This window comes from Castor canadensis, chromosome 5, assembly GCF_047511655.1.
Source record: "Castor canadensis chromosome 5, mCasCan1.hap1v2, whole genome shotgun sequence".
Taxonomy (NCBI): Eukaryota; Metazoa; Chordata; class Mammalia; order Rodentia; family Castoridae; genus Castor; species Castor canadensis.
The window spans coordinates 111,187,169-111,205,785 of record NC_133390.1 but is presented as its reverse complement, the minus strand read 5'-3'; the positions used below and the strand labels follow the sequence as shown (position 1 = coordinate 111,205,785).

General features: G+C 39.3%; 1 protein-coding gene and 1 long non-coding RNA gene across 11 annotated transcripts in view; one reads left to right on the top strand and one right to left on the bottom strand.

Annotated features, from left to right (window-relative positions):
* Veph1 (ventricular zone expressed PH domain containing 1) overlaps positions 1-18,617 on the bottom strand; it is a 297,471-nt gene that overhangs the window by 116,058 nt on the left and 162,796 nt on the right. For 9 of the 10 annotated variants that reach the window (XM_074073910.1, XM_074073906.1, XM_074073909.1 and 6 more), the window contains 2 exons: positions 8,254-8,463; positions 7,317-7,714 (listed from right to left, as the gene is read on the bottom strand). In XM_074073910.1, the coding sequence (XP_073930011.1) occupies positions 7,317-7,714; positions 8,254-8,463 (608 nt within the window). Of the gene's footprint in view, positions 1-7,316; positions 7,715-8,253; positions 8,464-18,617 lie in introns of those variants that run through there. The other variant, XM_074073913.1, reaches the window with a different exon arrangement.
* The window catches only part of LOC141423304 (uncharacterized), a 47,681-nt gene that overhangs the window by 11,048 nt on the left and 18,016 nt on the right, over positions 1-18,617 (top strand). The window lies entirely within an intron of this gene.

Genomic DNA, 18,617 nt, shown 5'->3' with positions numbered 1-18,617 from the left:
GTCTAGATACTCAAACACTGGCCATTCTTTGTAAGTCAAAGGATAAACATGGGGAAGGAGGACCAGAAAAGTCCCTTACCAATGACAAGGCCCCTGTCCCTACTGCTCCACCCTCTGCCCTACCTTCTAAGCCACCCCAATAGTCAGAACCTCCTAATGGATGCTTCCCCCTTCAACAGGCAGTGGTGGAAAGAAGACAAGTCTATGTTCCCTCCCAGTTATCAGATCTAAGGGAGATTTAAAAAGATCTGGGCAGCTATACTGATGCCCCAGACCAATACATCCAAGCCTTTATCTCTGTGATCCAAGCCTTTGAATTGGCATGAAAGGATATTATGGTTCTACTAGACCAGACTCTTTCCTCATTAGAAAAGCAGTGGGTCCTGGCCCAGGCCACTCAGGTTGGGGATGATTTCCATCTACAATGAGCCCCAACACCTGTGGCACCTGGAAATTAGGGAATGAATGTGCCTGTGCCCACAAGATCCACACTGGAATCAAAATGGTTAGGAAGATGAATGGTGTCAATGCCACTTCATCCACCTTATAGTAGAAGGGCTAAAAAGGGAAAAGTCACACCTCTAAACTAGTCCCAGGTGATTGTAGTACAACAAGGCCCTGAAGAAAACCCCCTTACTTTTCTACAGAGTCTTAAGGACACTATCAGAAAGCATACCATGGTGGACCCTGAGTCACAGGTGGGAGAGGTTCTCCTCAAAGATAAATTTCTAACTCAGTCAGCCCCAGATATCTGTAGAAAACTCCAAAAGTCTGTGGCTAAAGGAAAAAGTCATTGGACCAACTAATGCAACCAGCCCTGTCTGTATACTATAACTGGGAACTCACTAAAAGGAGAGAAAAGGATAAAAGACACTATGACCTCATCGCAGCTCTCAGGGAGAGCCCCACCCAATGGGGCCTATACCCTGAGGTTGCTACTATTGTGGACAGGAGGACTCTGCAGAGAATGCCCAAAAGGGGGACAGCCTGGGAGACAGCCCCAGCCCCACCAGGACCCTGTCCTCTCTACAAAGACTTAGACTGGAGGTCTAAGTTCCCAGTCTCCAGATGGAAAGCAGGGGACCCTATGATGGGTCCTGGGGCCTCCTGTCCAGGCTCCACTTCTTAGCATCAATGTTGAGGACCCTCAGGTAGCCATAATAGTAGAAAAGGGAAAGGTCATTTTCCTCCTATTTAGTGGAGCCCATTTCTCTGTCTTACCATTCTCTTGCTCCCTGGTCCAGTAACAAGGTTATCCTTGGGGGCATAACTGGCCAGCCCCTTGAGCACTATTTTACTCACCCTCTGGCCTGCTCTTGGGGAGACCTCCAATTCTGTGACTCTTTTCTCATAGTCCCTGAAACTCCAGTGTCCCTGCTGGGATAGGATTTACTATCTCAACTAAAGGCTCGAATTCGACTCCCCCCAGGCGACTAACTGTGCTACCCCCTTCTTCAGGAACAAGTAGATCCCACAGTGTGGACTGATGGAATGACTGTAGGGTGAACCAGAATGGCCCTCCCAGTTCAAATAAAACTCAAAGATTCCTTACAGTTTCCACATCAAAAACAGTATCCCCTCAAGCCTGAGGGACAATGAGGCCTCTTACCTGTCATAAAATCCTTTAAAAAACAAGGGCTACTAATTACTTGCTCTAGCTCCTACAATACTCCTATTCTTGGCAAGGGGCCAAACAAATGGAGGTTGGTTCAAGACCTCCAGCTCATTAATGAAGCAGTCATTTCTCTCCACCCAATTGTTCCCATTCCCTATACTCTATTGGCTCAAACACCCTCAAAAGCCCAATATTACAAAGGATGCTTTCTTTTGCATTCCTCTGCATCCTGACAGTCAGCCTCTGCTTGCCTTTGAAGATCCCACAAATCCTTCACAGCAACTAACTTGGACAGTTTTGCCACAAGGGTTTAGAGACAGCCCTCATCTTTTCAGGAAGGCCCTAATAGGAGACTTATTAAATTGGCACTACCCAAAGGCCACCCTTCTTCAATATGTTGATGACTTACTTCTGTGCAGAGCCACAGAGCCCCTCATCTCCAGGGCATCTGAGTCCTTTTTAAACCTTCTGGCCTCCCGAGAATACAAAGTCTCTAAGGAGAAGACTCAATTAAGCCTCCCTCAGGTCACCTACCTAGGCATGATCTTTAAAGGACAGACCTGTTCCCTGGTCATAAGTGAATTGACCCAATCCTCCGTTTCCCCTCTCCCCCAGACCATAAAGCGGCTTGGAGCTTTCTTGGGATTTTGCAAAATCCAGATCCCTAGATATCCAGCCCTTACCAGACCCTTTATATGCTCCTTCTAATACTCCTATTTGGGCCTTGTTTAGTAAATGCTCTCTCCAGATTCATATCTCAACAGGTCCAATGGATCAAACTCCAGTTCTTAGTCAAGGAACACTCATCTCTGCCTATGCATGAGCCCTCCACCCCTTTCTATTGGGGCCCCTGGAGACTATACAGGTCAACTCCTGAGACAAGTACCCCCTCCCCTATACCCTCTCCCCCCCGCCATCACCCCATTGTCAGCATGTATCAGCTAGATGAGTCACTGCTCCCTCTCCCCAACAGCAGTTGGTACTTGTCTCAGAGGAGGAACTTGTTGGTTCTGGAAACCTAAGGCAGATGAGTGAGTGTCCCATCTCCCCTTGGAGAGCACTATGACTTCTGCATCCTGAGAAGGAGTTATAAATCTACATTCCTGCATCCTGAAGAGGAGATACAGGGTCTCATAAATCTGCCACAGGGCTGAAGAGCAAAATGCTCTTAAGATTGTTTCCCCTCCCCCAATAAGGGGCAAACAAATCAGTTTACCTAAGAAAGCCAGTGAATCTATGGCAAATGAAAAGAACCCATGTAACCCCTACCCAAACCCAGAGTTAAAATGTCCATAAAAAGCCCAGCTTTCACCTGAGTGGGGAGCCACTGGTTTTCAGGCTCCGTTGCACTGCTCTAGCTGTAACCTTTCCTTTCTTGCTAATAAATCCTACTTTGTATACTGGCCTTGTCTCATGAGTCAATCAGCTGCCTCAAGAGACAGTTCTCTGGCCTGTGAAGGCAAGAACCCATGACACCAGCCCACAGCACTTCAGACCAGCACATAACAAGATAAATTACAAAGAATCAAAAAACTTCCCTAGAAATTAGAATTAGTTTTCCCTAGTAAGTGTCCTTCAGAAAAAGGGCTCAATGAACCACCTCAATGAAATGAAGCTCTAGGGAAAAGTAACATCTTCCTATGTTGATTTTTCTCTCTCCAATTTTGTGAAAAAGTCTTCAAATTCTTTGGCTACAAATTTTACAGCTTCCTACAAGAAGACAATGATTTTAGTCTCATGCTAATCTATGAAAAATATTGTTACCTAAGAACCACTAAGTGGATGTGCATTGTTAGCACCCCCAGGATGTGTCAGTCACTAAGCAAGACAGGCACCTCTGGGGTAAACTCCTACTAACGCACCTTTGAAATCTCTTTTCCTTTTATTCATCTAAAACTTCATGATGAAAGCTGAGCATGTCCAGAGGTTTTCCTGCTCACCATCTTTATGACACAAGCTGAACACGCCCCAAATATCCCTATTCACCATTTTAACCTTCTGGACATGTGCTCCATGACTGGAGCCAAGCATGCCCCCAAAATGTGTCTTCCATCTTTCCTTCTTGAGCTATGACCTTAAACTGAGCACACTCAGGAGTGTGCTCCTTAACTGAGCACGCTCAGGAACATGTCTGCCCTGAGTGCTTTCCTATATGAATACATGTAGGCTCCCCAAAGAAAATCTCCACACATCCTCCATTCAAGGAGGGCATTGCTCTGAAAGTAATTCCTGTGTTCACCTTACCTATTGCAGCTAATACATCTTTCTTCACTCTGATTTCTTGACTGTGCTTGTTTTGCTTTGTGCTCATCAGGCTGCAAATCCATTGCATTTAGTTATCAATATTCAATAAGAAACTTTTTTTGTAATTAAGTATGAAAATGGTTGTTGATATCTAGATGAATCAGTTTATGTAGGTCTATTAGAGAAAGGACCATCTTACTAGCTTAAAAATTAACTTCCTGCAAGTCAGGGTTGTTGATATGCTGTACAGATGGAATGTATTTTCACCCAATCAAGAAATACTTCAAAGCAAACCAAAGTAACGTTGATGGGTTCTTACAAGTTTTTATATCATCCTTTATAGAACTCCATTGATGGGCCAGATTTTCAAAGATTTACTTTAATATCACGTGTGTGTGTGTGTGTGTGTGTCTGTGTTTACCTCTAATCATTTCTGTTCACATAAACAAATACAAATGATTGAAACTTTTAAAAATGTCTTTTGGCCAGATGTGCTCAATTCTTCTGGTCTTGTATATAAATGTAATCAAGCAGTGACATTAGACCATGGCTCTGCTTATGAATGTGTACCTTTCAGTTAGTAAACCTGCACCAGAAACAGAGGCCTCCCAGGCTCAAGAGAGGAGTGCTGACCTGGGAATAACAGGCTTTTTCATCCCCGACCTTAATAAGACCTGGGGTTTGGCATTTTTTCCAGACATGGGGATAGATTTGCACCAATCCATTTGTCTTCCACTGCTTGTCCCCAGTGTGATCAATATCAGGCAATAATAGATGGCTGGCTGGGGTTAAGAATGCTATTTGTGACCTTGATTCACCTCATACAGAGCTCTATGGTACGTACAGTGACTGGTGAGGTTCCTAGTCTTTCAACAATGCTTATTCCTGAAGTGTTAGATTGAACCATGTGAAACTGATGTTTTTGTAGATTGCAGAAGATTAGTGTTTTCTATGGATCAACCTGATGCCTAGAGAATTTTTGAAATACAGTATCGACCTTTAAAACAGATTCAAAATTATTCTTTTTTGTTATTTTTCTGGGACTATTTGTCTCTTTAAATGTTGCAGAACTGATTTTGCTTTTGCTTCTCTTTGTTTCTTGATTATGTTTCATAATGCATTAATAAAATGAAATATGTTTCTTTTATACCAGCAGCATATTCAATATGACACAATTTCTAAGCCTGAATTGTGTCAGCCAGATGACTGTTGGCGTTTGCTGAATGGTTTACACAACCTCTGAAATAATAACCATGTGCCTCCCTGCAACCAGTCTGAGTCCTTTCTTAGTGGATATATTAACAATGAGTCACATAAATCGTTCATTCCTTACACATATCCCTGTGTAAGGAATTTCCCAGGAAATTGCAAAAGTATGAATGAATTCCAAAATGTCAACTAAAAAAAAAAATGCACTCCTTTCCAGGTCATCTCTGGTAGGAAACATCACTATCAAAAGAAAATACTTTACTTTTTCTTTTTTTAAAGTAAAGATAATAGATTCATTCAATATTTTGGAAAAACATCCAAACTATTAAGTTGAGTCTAAAACTAATTTTTAACTCTTCAAAAATTCAAGGCAATAAGACATACATGTTTTTGATAAGTAAGTGCTTGAAATAACTCTGCAGGATTTCCTCCACATTTTCACAAGATTAAAACTCATCATACAGTAAACATTTCACATTTTAGGCCAAACTTAAATGAACAAATGCGTAAGTTACTCCAGCAAGTGAAAATGTGTCTAATTTTATCCTTTCTATAGATTCCCTCCATCGAAGTAGGAAATTCATTAAACCTCTCTTCCATTAAATTCTACAACCTGTGCATTATATATTTAGATTATTAGCAAAATAAGCAATTGTAAAGAATTTGACTGAGCTTTATTGATTTTAGATATTCCCAGGTTCTGATACTCTTCTTTACTTAAAACTTATATTTGAATATGAGCAACATTGCTTTTATTTTTACCATTTAAAAAAGAATTTTAAAAAGGCTAATCAAATTATTGCAAACACTTTTAAAAGTGTCAGATTCTACACAGATATGGTAAATATTCATATTCATTATTTCCAATTACTTGAGCCTCCTTTTCCCCTGGTTAGCATCAGTATACATTTCTTCCCTCTGACTTGAAGTGAGAAGAGGGATGGACAAGAGAGTATGGGAAACTGGACCCTCTTAGTGCCTAAACCTGAGAACCAGTGTACAGCTATGAATTGGATCACTCTCCTTCTGCTAGGTTTCTTTCTGTAGGTTGGTCTATCTGACTTTCTCTGTGAAGGCTATTGCGTGTGAAAAAATAGTATGTCTCCCAGAACACTGTCTCAAAGGAAGAACGTGTCTGCTGCCTAAGAATTGCTAGAGAAAAATTCTAATTGAGACATCCAAACCAGTTCAAACCACTCATGTTTCAAACCCATCATCTCCTCCAAAATATAAAAGAGTGCCAGGTAGAGTAATCAAGATAAATAATATTTAAAAAAATTAAAGTAATGCAAAAAAATCTGTGATGAACAGATTTTTAAAATATCAAAATTGTAATTAGAAAGTGAAACAATATTACTAATTATTCCTTTTGCCTAAGACACTGTTTCTGATCCTGTCATTACTTAAAATTTCATAGTTTCTGGTGCCACCTAAAATTGTGCTTCTAATGGAAAAATGAGACGTGTTGAAACTATTTCAGGAATGGGGGGAGGGGAGATAAAGGAGAATAATGGAGGGGGCAAATTGAAGTATTATATATTTGATATATTGTAAGAATTTATCAAATACATTACCCCAATGATCCCCTAGCATAACAATAAAAAATAAAACCAAATAAATAAAATTATGCTCCTTGAGAGAGGGAGGTCTGGTCCCTGACATCCTATTTTTACTTTGCCCTTTGTTTTCTGACTGGCTCCTGACCTCCTACATTGCCTCTTGACTAATATTTTGCCATTTTCTTTCTGACCTCAAATCTCTAAGAGGTCAGGATTGTCCATTAGGTGTCTGAATCTTGACTGCCTCAGGGCACAGTGCTTGGCACAATTGTTGAATAAAAGAAAAATCTCTTGGAGCTGAAACTCAGAGCTGTTCATGGTTCCATGCATAGTGACAAGGATAGAAATGTCACTAGCTGGACCCCTCCCCTTACAGCCTGATTGAAGATCACAGACTTCTTTCCAGGATTTTTCTGGATGTTGGGGTCATGAAACAAGAATCAATGTATCATGAAGGTTTGCAAAAATCAGAGAATCAGTGGACTTAGATACTCTTAAATAGGTTCAAATGGTAATCAACAAGAAGATCAACTTCACTGAAAAAAATAAGACAACATAAGGCGTTTTCAATACCATCATTTTTGCAAAAGACCAACTAAAGAGTATGGAAATCGATGTGAGTTGAGGTTTTTGTCTTTATTTTTCATTGACATCTGAAATTTCTTGTTTGAGAAGTCCAAAGCACTTACCTTCAATGGTACACTGATCTGGGATCGGAATCTTCTTTGCAATTTCCATGGCATATGCTTTCACTTTACTGAAGTTTTCCTTTAAATGCAAGTAGAGCTTATCTTGGTACTCTACAGGACTTGTGGCTGTCTCCGGAGTTTCCTCCTGGAGGTTTTCTTTAACTGTTTCTGGCAAACTCTCTGATTCTATCTGTACAATACTTGGGTGTGAAACTGAAGAATTTCTCAGCTGTGATCCAGGGGTGTCTGTCTTACAGTGCAATTTGTCACTTCTTAGGTGCAGTGGGTTTATTTCTGAAAGAGAGACACTGACTGGCACTCCTGTACTCTCTTCATCTTCCCCGTCATCAGAACTCATGCCCTTTGTGAGCACAGTGTGCAAAGCCAAGCTTTTTGACCTATAATTCAAAGGTCAAAAGAAGCTGTGTTATCATTCTTTAGCAAGAGAAAGAAACAATAACACTAGGACAAAAAAGTTATTTCCTCCGGGGTGTGAAAATGTCAAGACTTGATGAAATGGAGACTACCATGCTGTGCAATAATCACACCTTTGAAAATTGAGGTCACATAAAAAATCAAGGACTTAAGAGTTTCATGGCAAAACTAGCTGCAAAATGGACTTAACATGTTTCTATTCTTTTTCTATTTTTGCTTCTAATTTTTCATCAGAAAGCAAGAGAAGCTATTGAAAGTCATTCCTAAAATTAACATATGCCTATATTCAACAAGTGGTTCAACAAACCTAAGCCATAGGTTTGCTTTCCACTTGTATTCCCCAACTACAATAGTGAGTGTCTTTGCATAATGAGACTACCCTGGATAATATTTCACCATTGAAAGGATGGTGCTTTGGGTGGCTACAAAAACACCAGAATAACAAAACCAGTAGCAAACATGAAGTACAAACTTCAAAAAACTAACCAAACAAAATTTACACCTGCTAAATCTGATGTTTTTTCTTTCTTCCTTAGAAACTTGGCCCAAACTATATCTTCTGATTGAGCCAGGGGTATTGAGCTCAGCGTTTATTTTGTCTTCAAAAGCCTGGATTTTAACCTGAAGCTTTTCATGGTCTTCATTTTCAGCTGCTGTGAGCTTGGCTTCTCCCATTTTCTCAGGGAATTCAACTTCAGCACTGGTTTTTATCCTAAGGGAACAGAAATTATTGCATTGGAGGCTGGTCAAACAACAATTCTCCTTTTTAAACTACCTTTTATTCAGGACTGATAAATTTTGTTAGTCAATTAACAAATATTTATTGAATATCTACTGTGGACATAGGTCTTTGAAATTGCTTCTGTTTAACTTATGCTGCAGGAAGTTTAGAAATTTTGGTTCTTATGTCAACTTTGCATTAGAAATACTTTTTGAAACTTTCCGAGAATAAAAAGCAGTTTTTATGTTCATCTACCATATTCTAATTATATATATAATTAGAATTATTAGAACTATATATATATATATATATATATTTACATATATATATAGTTATGCTGGGTGGGGGTACATTGTGGCATTTATGAAAGTTCTTCCAATGTATTGTACTTGAATTCACCCCCTCCACCATTCTCCTTTATTATATGAAATTTATAACACACATCTTCTAGAAAATTTACATGTGCTAATGTATTTATATGAATATTGACAGAATAAGAAAATTTCACACGAATTCTGGGAATTGATGACTTTGTTAATTTTATAGAAATCAGTGTAACAGTTTCATTATCAAAGAAAGAAAAATCTTTCTGAATTTTAAGATGTTGGAGAAAGAAGATTTTCCATAAATAATATTAGTAGTTTCATATATATTTTAGAGTGGAGTTTAATGACTCTCTCGGTCATTAAAATTACCTCCTCTAAGGCAGGGCCATTTGTGAAATAATTTTTGACCCCCTGAGAGGGCAAACAGTGCCTTAGATAAAGTAAGAGCCTGTGTATGGCAAGTTGTAGAAATAGCTTTCTGGTGCTTAAACGAGCTGGTGAGTTTTTATGGAAATGTAATATACATTTATTTTCTTTGACCTGTCTTCTAATATTGAGCTGGCCGAGAATTACTTTCATTTTTATTTAATAATCACTGTCAGTCATAAGACATGATGGTAGTATTCTTTCCTCATAAAACAAAGGTAAAATTGTGTTTCTTATTCTTCACACTTCTGAGACCAAATATATGGCTTGTTTTTTTCTCATACTATCTAGTTCTCCAACTGTCTGGACCCCAGTAGGTGACTTACCATTCAATTCAATCCTATCACTAACGATCTGGAGTTAGCATCCAACTCCATGGACCACCCTGCTTCAGATGCTTCAGATGCTAGTTCCAAGTATGGGGTCCCTGGGTTACCCATACTTCTGAACAGTTTGGCTACAAACTCAGGGGATTTACACACACACACACACACACACACACACACACACACGTCCCCCAGGCTCAATAATTCATTAGAGGATATCCTGGGCATGAGAGAAGTTATGGGTTATCCTTAAACAACTACTGATCTCAACAGGTCAGATTGGGTTCCTCTATAGCAGGGTTGCCAGTAAAATACAAAACACTCTATCAAATCTGAATCTCCGTTAAGCAACAAATATTTTAAAAGTGTATTTAATATTGTTAAAATACATATATATTTTTAAGTATTTTTATAAAATAAAATATCTTATGCATGTATTGTATTTTTATGAAATATTTTGAGTATGTATTCTTAATATTTCACATCACATTTATTTATATATTCTATTATTTATTAATATTTTTAGTATGTCCCCCTGGGAGAGGACATACTAAAAATGTACAATGCAAAAATTGCTATACTAAAAAGACTAAAAATGATTGTTCTTTATCTGAAATTCAACCGCTATCCTTTGTTTTTATTTATTCAATCTGAGGTACACCCCTGATGTACAGCAGGCAGGGACTGCACTGCTTGTCCTTGTTTCTTTATGTTTGCACAGTGCTGGGCACACATAAGAACCTGGAATGTTTGTGGGGTAAGTGAATTAAGACCACTTTGGTGTCTGAAGTCAGCCTGCCCCACTGTTGCCTACTGAGGTCTACCAGAAGCCCACAAGGCATGACCCATCTGTTGTGGCGGGAGGCACAATGTTATTTGCTAAATATGAAATGTGGCGAGAAGTGGGGAGCAAAAGTAAGAGCAAAATGAAGAATTTTCAAGAGAACAAATAAGAGTGAAGGAGCAAAAATGAGCAACCGAAACAAAAAAAATGGGCTAAAAAATGATCTCTAGACATGAGGCAGATGAGTGTTACTAATGAGAGGAATTGTCTTCACAAAGACTCTCTCTTACAATTTCCCTGGTTTTTGTTATTTAGAGACTTGTAGAGTACAAAAATCAAGGAACAGTGATAGCAATGAAGACTCACAGAGCAACTAAAGCCTCAAGGTGATTTAAAAGAGGACTTTCTCTTGCTGGCCGTAAATCCACCTGGGCATGCCCCATTTTACCTGGGAGGTAGGACAAATTGTGATTCCAGTAAGTTAGAAAGTCAGGAAATGGTAGATAGAGGGATTGGGGTTGTAATAATATTCCCTCTGCCTATACTTCTTCTCTTCTTGTTTTTAAAATATAATATGAAATGATAGGAGAGAAGAATATCTTTAAAAACAAAGATAAACTCCCCTACTTTCCTCCTAGAGCAGAAGATACCGCAAATGTGACATGCTGGTGGAGCCACTGGTCCTGTGGGTGTTGTTTGTGGGGGAGGGAGGGCCGTGGGTTGGGCTCATGCAGGGGGTTGCTATTTCTTTTCCATTTGTCACTTTTAACTCCAGAGGTGATATTACAGAAATCTTTGCCAGAATTCTATAATCCCTTAAATATTAACTTGGCCTTAACTCAACATGCCACGTTACAAGAGGCTCAGATGATTTCCAATCTGGATAGTTTCTGGTCTCTGCTGCCAAAGCAAAGTTTTAAAAACTACCTCTAGAGACGCCCAGCGGGAGGCCTAATTACCTCCCTCTCGTGTGAGCTAGGACTCCCCTAAGAAACAAATTGGCCCCGGGCAGTTTGCTGTTCTCTCTAAGCTGGGAGATGAGACTATAAAGCTGGCAGGGGTGGGGAAATTGGCAGCCTCTCTTCCTGGCTCTTTAAATCAAAGTAAAATGCTATTAGTTAACATGTGACAATCTTGGTTTCGATCCCATGTCCAGGGTTCTCACTCCAGCAGAGTTAAGCTTGTTAGTAGGAAAATGTGATGGACCAGATCCACATCGGGGTCCTAAATTCTTAAGATGTTATTTTCCTTACTCTTCAGCAATTTCTTAGGCCATCAATCATCATAAGAATGACAGAGATGATCCCCTAGCTCCACAGTGCTATCTTCTGTTTGGAGACTGCAATGAGTAATGGTGCTTGAATATGAAGGTAAAGGACAGTGCCTAGCCTAGGTCCTATGTTCTGTCTCTGACCTGCTCAGTGGGAAAAAGCAGAGATGAGCAAATGCCCAGTTACATGGAGTTCAGAACATGGTGACACCAGTGGTAGAATTTCACTGAAGAGTAAGGTCTTCCATTGTTTATTTCATTTACATAAGATCTTTATTTCATTTACACAAGATCTTTAAAAGGGGGTTCAGAGGGTAAGGGCTGGGGATGAAGCTCAGTGGTAGAGTGGTTGCCTAGCATGTGTGAAGGCTGAGTTCAAGCCACAGCACCACATGAAAACAAACAAACAAAGCAAAACAGGAAATGGTTGTGGGGAAATGAATAGATCTTGAACTGACAGGGGTAGACCTAAGTTCAGGGTTCCAATTTCCTGTTTATTAGTGATATAGCAAATCTCTTTATAGCTCTAGGTCTCATTTTTGTCAAATAAAAATGGGATTAATAATACTTTATCACTGGGTTGCTAAAAGCATCGTATTGAGCAGTGTAGCCCATAGAGAATGGGTATGAAAAATTCAAGTGCTAAAATTCTATGTGACTGATGCCCACTGTGGACATTTGACCTTGAAAGAAGGAGAAGGAAGTCTGTGCAGTTGGTACCAAATCTGGAAGATCCATTTTTCCTGATCAAAGCTGAGGAGAAGTATAAAATCCCTCCTCCTGCTGCAGTATTTAAAGCATGTGTACTGAGGGAGAGCAAGTCTCCTACCATGTGCACATGCAAGAACTGGGATTTAGACATAGTTGATTTAAAGAATCTGTACTCCAGATACGGAGAAGTAAAAGCATTGAGAGGGATTCTTGTAATTGGAAGAAAATTATTAAGCCCTGACAAGAGAGGCAATGAAGATGCTCAGTCTTTTGCAATAATGAAATAAATAAAACAAGACATGCAATGTCTATTGGTCATGCACTTGAATATTGCAGCAATGTCAAGTTGCTATAAATGTTCTAAGCTCTTATTTTCTTAATTTCAAATTCTATAATAACTATGTTGCAGTCTGGTAACAAACAGTTTACAGATGGGTAGTGGTCTATGGGTCACACTTTGAGTAGTTCTAGCCTGGAGATAATAAAATCACCTACTCTAATGCTCACCTGTAACAAAGTACTAATGCTAATTAGTTAACATTTCCTGAGGACTTCCTATGCTGAGATACTCACTGTTCTAAATCCAGTCAACTAGGTACCCCTTATCATTAATTTTGCTTTCTGAAGTTTCAGTAGCCCAAAATATTAAATGGAAAATTCCAGAAACAAAGAATTCATAAGTAGCATGATGATATTTTGTACTGTCCTGTTCCATCACACCCAGGACAAGAATTTTCCTTTTGTTCAATGTATCTATGTTGTATATACAACATAGTTACTTAGTACCTGCCTGATTAGAGATTAATTATTATCACAGTACTCGTGTTTAAGTTGCTCCCTTTCTTTTATGTAATAATGGTCTGAAAACATAAGAGTAGGAATGCTAGAAATTTGGATAACCAAAAGAGTGATGTTGGCAATTTGGATATGCTATAAAGTGTTTCATTTAAGTGAAAAGATTAAAAAAAAAAAGATATTCTGAGAGGGTGAGAAAGATCACAGTCACATAACTTTTTTTTAGAGTATATTGTCATTAAGTGACCTATTTTATTATTAGTTATTGTTTATCTCTTACTGTGTCTAATTTATAAATTAAACTTTATTGTAGATCAGTATATATTAGGAAAAAATAGTATACATAGTTTGGTATTTTCCAGGGTTTCAGGCCTGTCTGGTGGGGTCTTTGAACATATCCAGCATAGATAAGGGTAGGATCTACTATAGATTAATTACTTCATACATAATTGAGTGAGGCAATCCGTATTAGTATTTCTATTTTCAGACAAGGAAACTGGCACAGAAATGTGGACTAATGTCCTGAAGTTCCTTTGTCAACCCAGCATTGAGTGGGAGTGTCTGTTTCCAGAGCTCACTCATTTGTTAATCTCCCCTCCACATACACACACACAACTCTCTGCCTCTCAAGAAGGTGTGTCGTTCAGGTTACAACTTAATCTACTGCAGGAATAAGTAGTACAGGACATCCTCGGTATTTGCAGGTATATGGTTCCAAGGAGCCTGCCATAGAGGAAAAAAATGCAGCACTGATGCACAGATGCTGTACTGCTCATCTTTAATTTGTTTTTCCCACAATGCTACCCAACTTTTGCTAAAAACATCCACCTTTCAACAGATTTCAGATTTTCACTTTATCCCTTCAATTGAGCACATTCACTTTTACCTTGTTTGGGGGGCACTATTTGCTTTGGGGGAGGCAGACTTTCACATAATTAAGGACAAGGAAACACTCAGTGATCCCACAACAAATAAGACACATATGACATAATCACGGGTTTCACATACACTGAGCTGGGGAATGCATGAATGGGAATTTTAAAATTTTGGTTCTCGAAATTTCTATTGATTTTAAAAAATTTATTATCTTTTTTTAATTTTACTATGCTTAGTCAAAATTGTGTGTAATAAATCCATGAATAAGGAAGGCTTAGTGTACATATTATGAGACTGGGGATAGCATGGGCAAAGAAGACTTGTTGTACTTTAATGTCTCTGTCACATCCTGTGGGAAGGAGACACCAGAACAGTTGATATTTAGTCACTGAGCTATTTGCATATTGACTGGAAAAAATGAATGCTGCACCTTCTTTTAACCCAAACTGAAAAGAAGCTCGGGACTTACACGATATCATAGAGATGACAGCTTTAAAGTTCAATCATGGAAAAAAGGAGGAAGGAGCTTTTGGGGATCCAAAATGTCAAACAGCTCAGTCATTAGGATCCAGTGAGAACTGTTTTAGAAACATCACCCATCCCATACAGGGGCTGGAGGTCAAGTCCCTCTCACCTCTCCTCCAACAAGCATACTTTCTCTCTTTTTCCGGGCTGGAACTTAGTGTCCTGTGCTTTTGTTGAAATGAGATGCCAGGCCATAGGAGCTTGACCAAAGCCAATTTTCCTTTTTTTTTTTTTTTTTTAATATGTCCTGTGTTTTGAATATTGCTGTGTTTTAGGAAAGAGGCCTGGATCCCATGGCAAAGCTGCAGTTGCATTGCTCACACTCTGAGGCAGGGCTGTCCCCATCCCCACCCTTTTTGTCTACACCTGGCAGAGCAGAGCAGCCCCTCTGGGGCCTCACACTGCCTGGGTTTGCTCCATTTTCTCCACAGCTGATAATGATGTCTCCTACCTAGTCTCTTGCTGATAAATGAATTCCTGAAATACCTTTCAAGACCTTTCCATCACCCTAAATGCTGGTTAAGGAAGGACAACCAGTGGAGTAAATGAACAACAGATGGAACATAAATAGTTCCACATGTCAGACTTAACCTCTTCTGTAAGAAGAGGGGCAAGAATCCAAAGTCATTCTGTCCTTCTGTAGGCATGCTACTGAGGATTTTAGGACTGTTAGGATTTTCTTTTTATATAAGTGACCACCATTGACTTCTCTAGATGGAAAAGATGCATTCCTTTCTTATTAAAACTTTGATTTCATTCACAAAATTTGCCTTTTTGGTGTGGAATTACATTCAACTTTTCCTAAGCAGGGGGCAAAGCTGACAAAAACATCACATGTTTTTCATTATGGTCTAGGACCTACTTGTGTACATTCTATGAGACAACAGTTGTTCTTAAAGAATCAGTTTTCTCTGTGTATAAACATGACTTGCCTGAAAAAGCAGGCGTTTTTTATAAGTACTTTATTTTTTGGGCATGGTACTGGGATTTGAACTCAGGGCTTCACACTTGCTAGGCCGCTACTCTACCACTTGAGTCATGCCCCCAGCTCTTGTAAATACTTAAGAGACTGTATTTTCCTCTCAATCTTAGCTCTCTAAGTTTGGGAGAGAATAAAGGGACATAGAAAGATACCTAGTATAGGTAGCAGCAGGACTGCAAGTGCCCAAGAAGTGGAGAGGGAGCATGAGCTGTAGGAGCAGAGGGAATAAGATCATAGGCAAAAATGTGCAGGAAGGCCTCATGGAGAAGTGGGCCCAAACTGGGGTTGTGGAAAATGGTAGCCTTCTATGGGAAGAGAGGCACAAAGAAGACAGAAGTAGGTAATGGAAAAGTTAACAGGGTTCCAGTTTGGGTAAGTATAGGCAAAAGTCATTCTTGACATTCCTTTAAAATTCCTTTGAATTATACAAGAAGCACTATGAACACAGTAATTCTTATCCATACCTGAAATTTGGGATCCACTGACTAGACTAAAGGAGGAGATGGAAGGAAACACTGTGTGTTGATGTCTGGGCATTTACACTATTGCCTCTCCAGAAATTACCATGGACTGGCAAAGTGAGTGAGGATTCGGTAGAGAATTTTACTTTGTGCTTGCCTCCTGGCTAGGTTTACTTCATTATGGTTTAATGCGAAGCCTCTGTACCCCTAATGCTTATTAAAAGACTTTGGGGTTGTGAGGATTAAGTAACACATCTAGATGTAGCCCCTGGCTCAGGATCTGCTTATGATAGAAGCTGGCTTGAGTTTGGTCAGACCTATAGCAGGATTCTTTGCAAAGATGTAGACAGTTCTCCTGCCCCCTCCCGGGTTCTCCACAATGTCTATCCTGGATTCAGTGAAGGGCCATTGCTCTCAAACCCTTGGGCAATGTCTTGGTGTTAGTTTCTTTTTTTTTTTTCCCCCTCCCGCTCCCCCCCTCAATACCCAGCAGAAACTATTTTGCCCTTATCTCTAATTTTGTTGTAGAGAGAGTATAAGCAATAATAGGAAGGAACAAGGGGTTTTGCTGGTTGAGATAAGGATAGCTATACAGGGCATTGACTCACATTGATTTCCTGTGCGTGGGTGTTACCTTCTAGGTTAATTCTTTTTGATCTAACCTTTTCTCTAGTTCCTGGTCCCCTTTTCCTATTGGCCTCAGTTGCTTTAAGGTATCTGCTTTAGTTTCTCTGCATTAAGGGCAACAAATGCTAGCTCGTTTTTTAGGTGTCTTACCTATCCTCACCCCTCCCTTGTGTGCTCTCGCTTTTATCATGTGCTCATAGTCCAATCCCCTTGTTGTGTTTGCCCTTGATCTAATGTCCACATATGAGGGAGAACATACGATTTTTGGTCTTTTGAGCCAGGCTAACCTCACTCAGAATGATGTTCTCCAATTCCATCCATTTACCAGCGAATGATAACATTTCGTTCTTCTTCATGGCTGCATAAAATTCCATTGTGTATAGATACCACATTTTCTTAATCCATTCGTCAGTGCTGGGGCATCTTGGCTGTTTCCATAACTTGGCTATTGTGAATAGTGCTGCAATAAACATGGATGTGCAGGTGCCTCTGGAGTAACAGTCTTTTGGGTATATCCCCAAGAGTGGTATTGCTGGATCAAATGGTAGATCGATGTCCAGCTTTTTAAGTAGCCTCCAAATTTTTTTCCAGAGTGGTTGTACTAGTCTACATTCCCACCAACAGTGTAAGAGGGTTCCTTTTTCCCGCATCCTCGCCAACACCTGTTGTTGGTGGTGTTGCTGATGATGGCTATTCTAACAGGGGTGAGGTGGAATCTTAGTGTGGTTTTAATTTGCATTTCCTTTATTGCTAGATGATGGTGAGCATTTTTTCATGTGTTTTCTGGCCATTTGAATTTCTTCTTTTGAGAAAGTTCTGTTTAGTTCACATGCCCATTTCTTTATTGGTTCATTAGTTTTGGGAGAATTTAGTTTTTTAAGTTCCCTGTATATTCTGGTTATCAGTCCTTTGTCTGATGTATAATTGGCAAATATTTTCTCCCACTCTGTGGGTGTTCTCTTCAGTTTAGAGACCATTTCTTTTGATGAACAGGAACTTTTTAGTTTTATGAGGTCCCATTTATCTATGCTATCTCTTAGTTGCTGTGCTGCTGGGGTTTCATTGAGAAAGTTCTTACCTATACCTACTAACTCCAGAGTATTTCCTACTCTTTCTTGTATCAACTTAAGAGTTTGTGGTCTGATATTAAGATCCTTGATCCATTTTGAGTTAATCTTGGTATAGGGTGATATACATGGATCTAGTTTCAGTTTTTTGCAGACTGCTAACCAGTTTTCCCAGCAGTTTTTGTTGAAGAGGCTGCTATTTCTCCATCGTATATTTTTAGCTCCTTTGTCAAAGATAAGTTGCTCATAGTTGTGTGGCTTCCTATCTGGATCCTCTATTCTGTTCCACTGGTCTTCATGTCTGTTTTTGTGCCAGTACCATGCTGTTTTTATTGTTATTGCTTTGTAATATAGTTTGAAGTCAGGTATTGTGATACCTCCTGCATTGTTTTTTGACTGAGTATTGCCTTGGCTATTCGTGGCCTCTTGTGTTTCCATATAAATTTCACAGTAGATTTTTCAATCTCTTTAATGAATGTCATTGGAATTTTGATGGGAATTGCATTAAACATGTAGATTACTTTGGGGAGTATCGACATTTTTACTATGTTGATTCTACCAATCCATGAGCATGGGAGATCTCTCCACTTTCTATAGTCTTCCTCAATCTCTTTCTTCAGAAGTGTATAGTTTTCCTTGTAGAGGTCTTTCACATCTTTTGTTAGGTTTACACCTAGGTATTTGATTTTTTTTGAGGCTATTGTAAATGGAATTGTTTTCATACATTCTTTTTCCGTTTGCTCATTGTTAGTGTATAGAAATGCTAATGATTTTTCTATGTTGATTTTATATCCTGCTACCTTGCTATAGCTATTGATGATGTCTAGAAGCTTCTGAGTAGAGTTTTTTGGGTCTTTAAGGTATAGGATCATGTTGTCTGCAAATAGGGATATTTTGACAGTTTCTTTACCTATTTGTATTCCTTTTATTCCTTCTTCTTGCCTAATTGCTCTGGCTAGGAATTCCAGT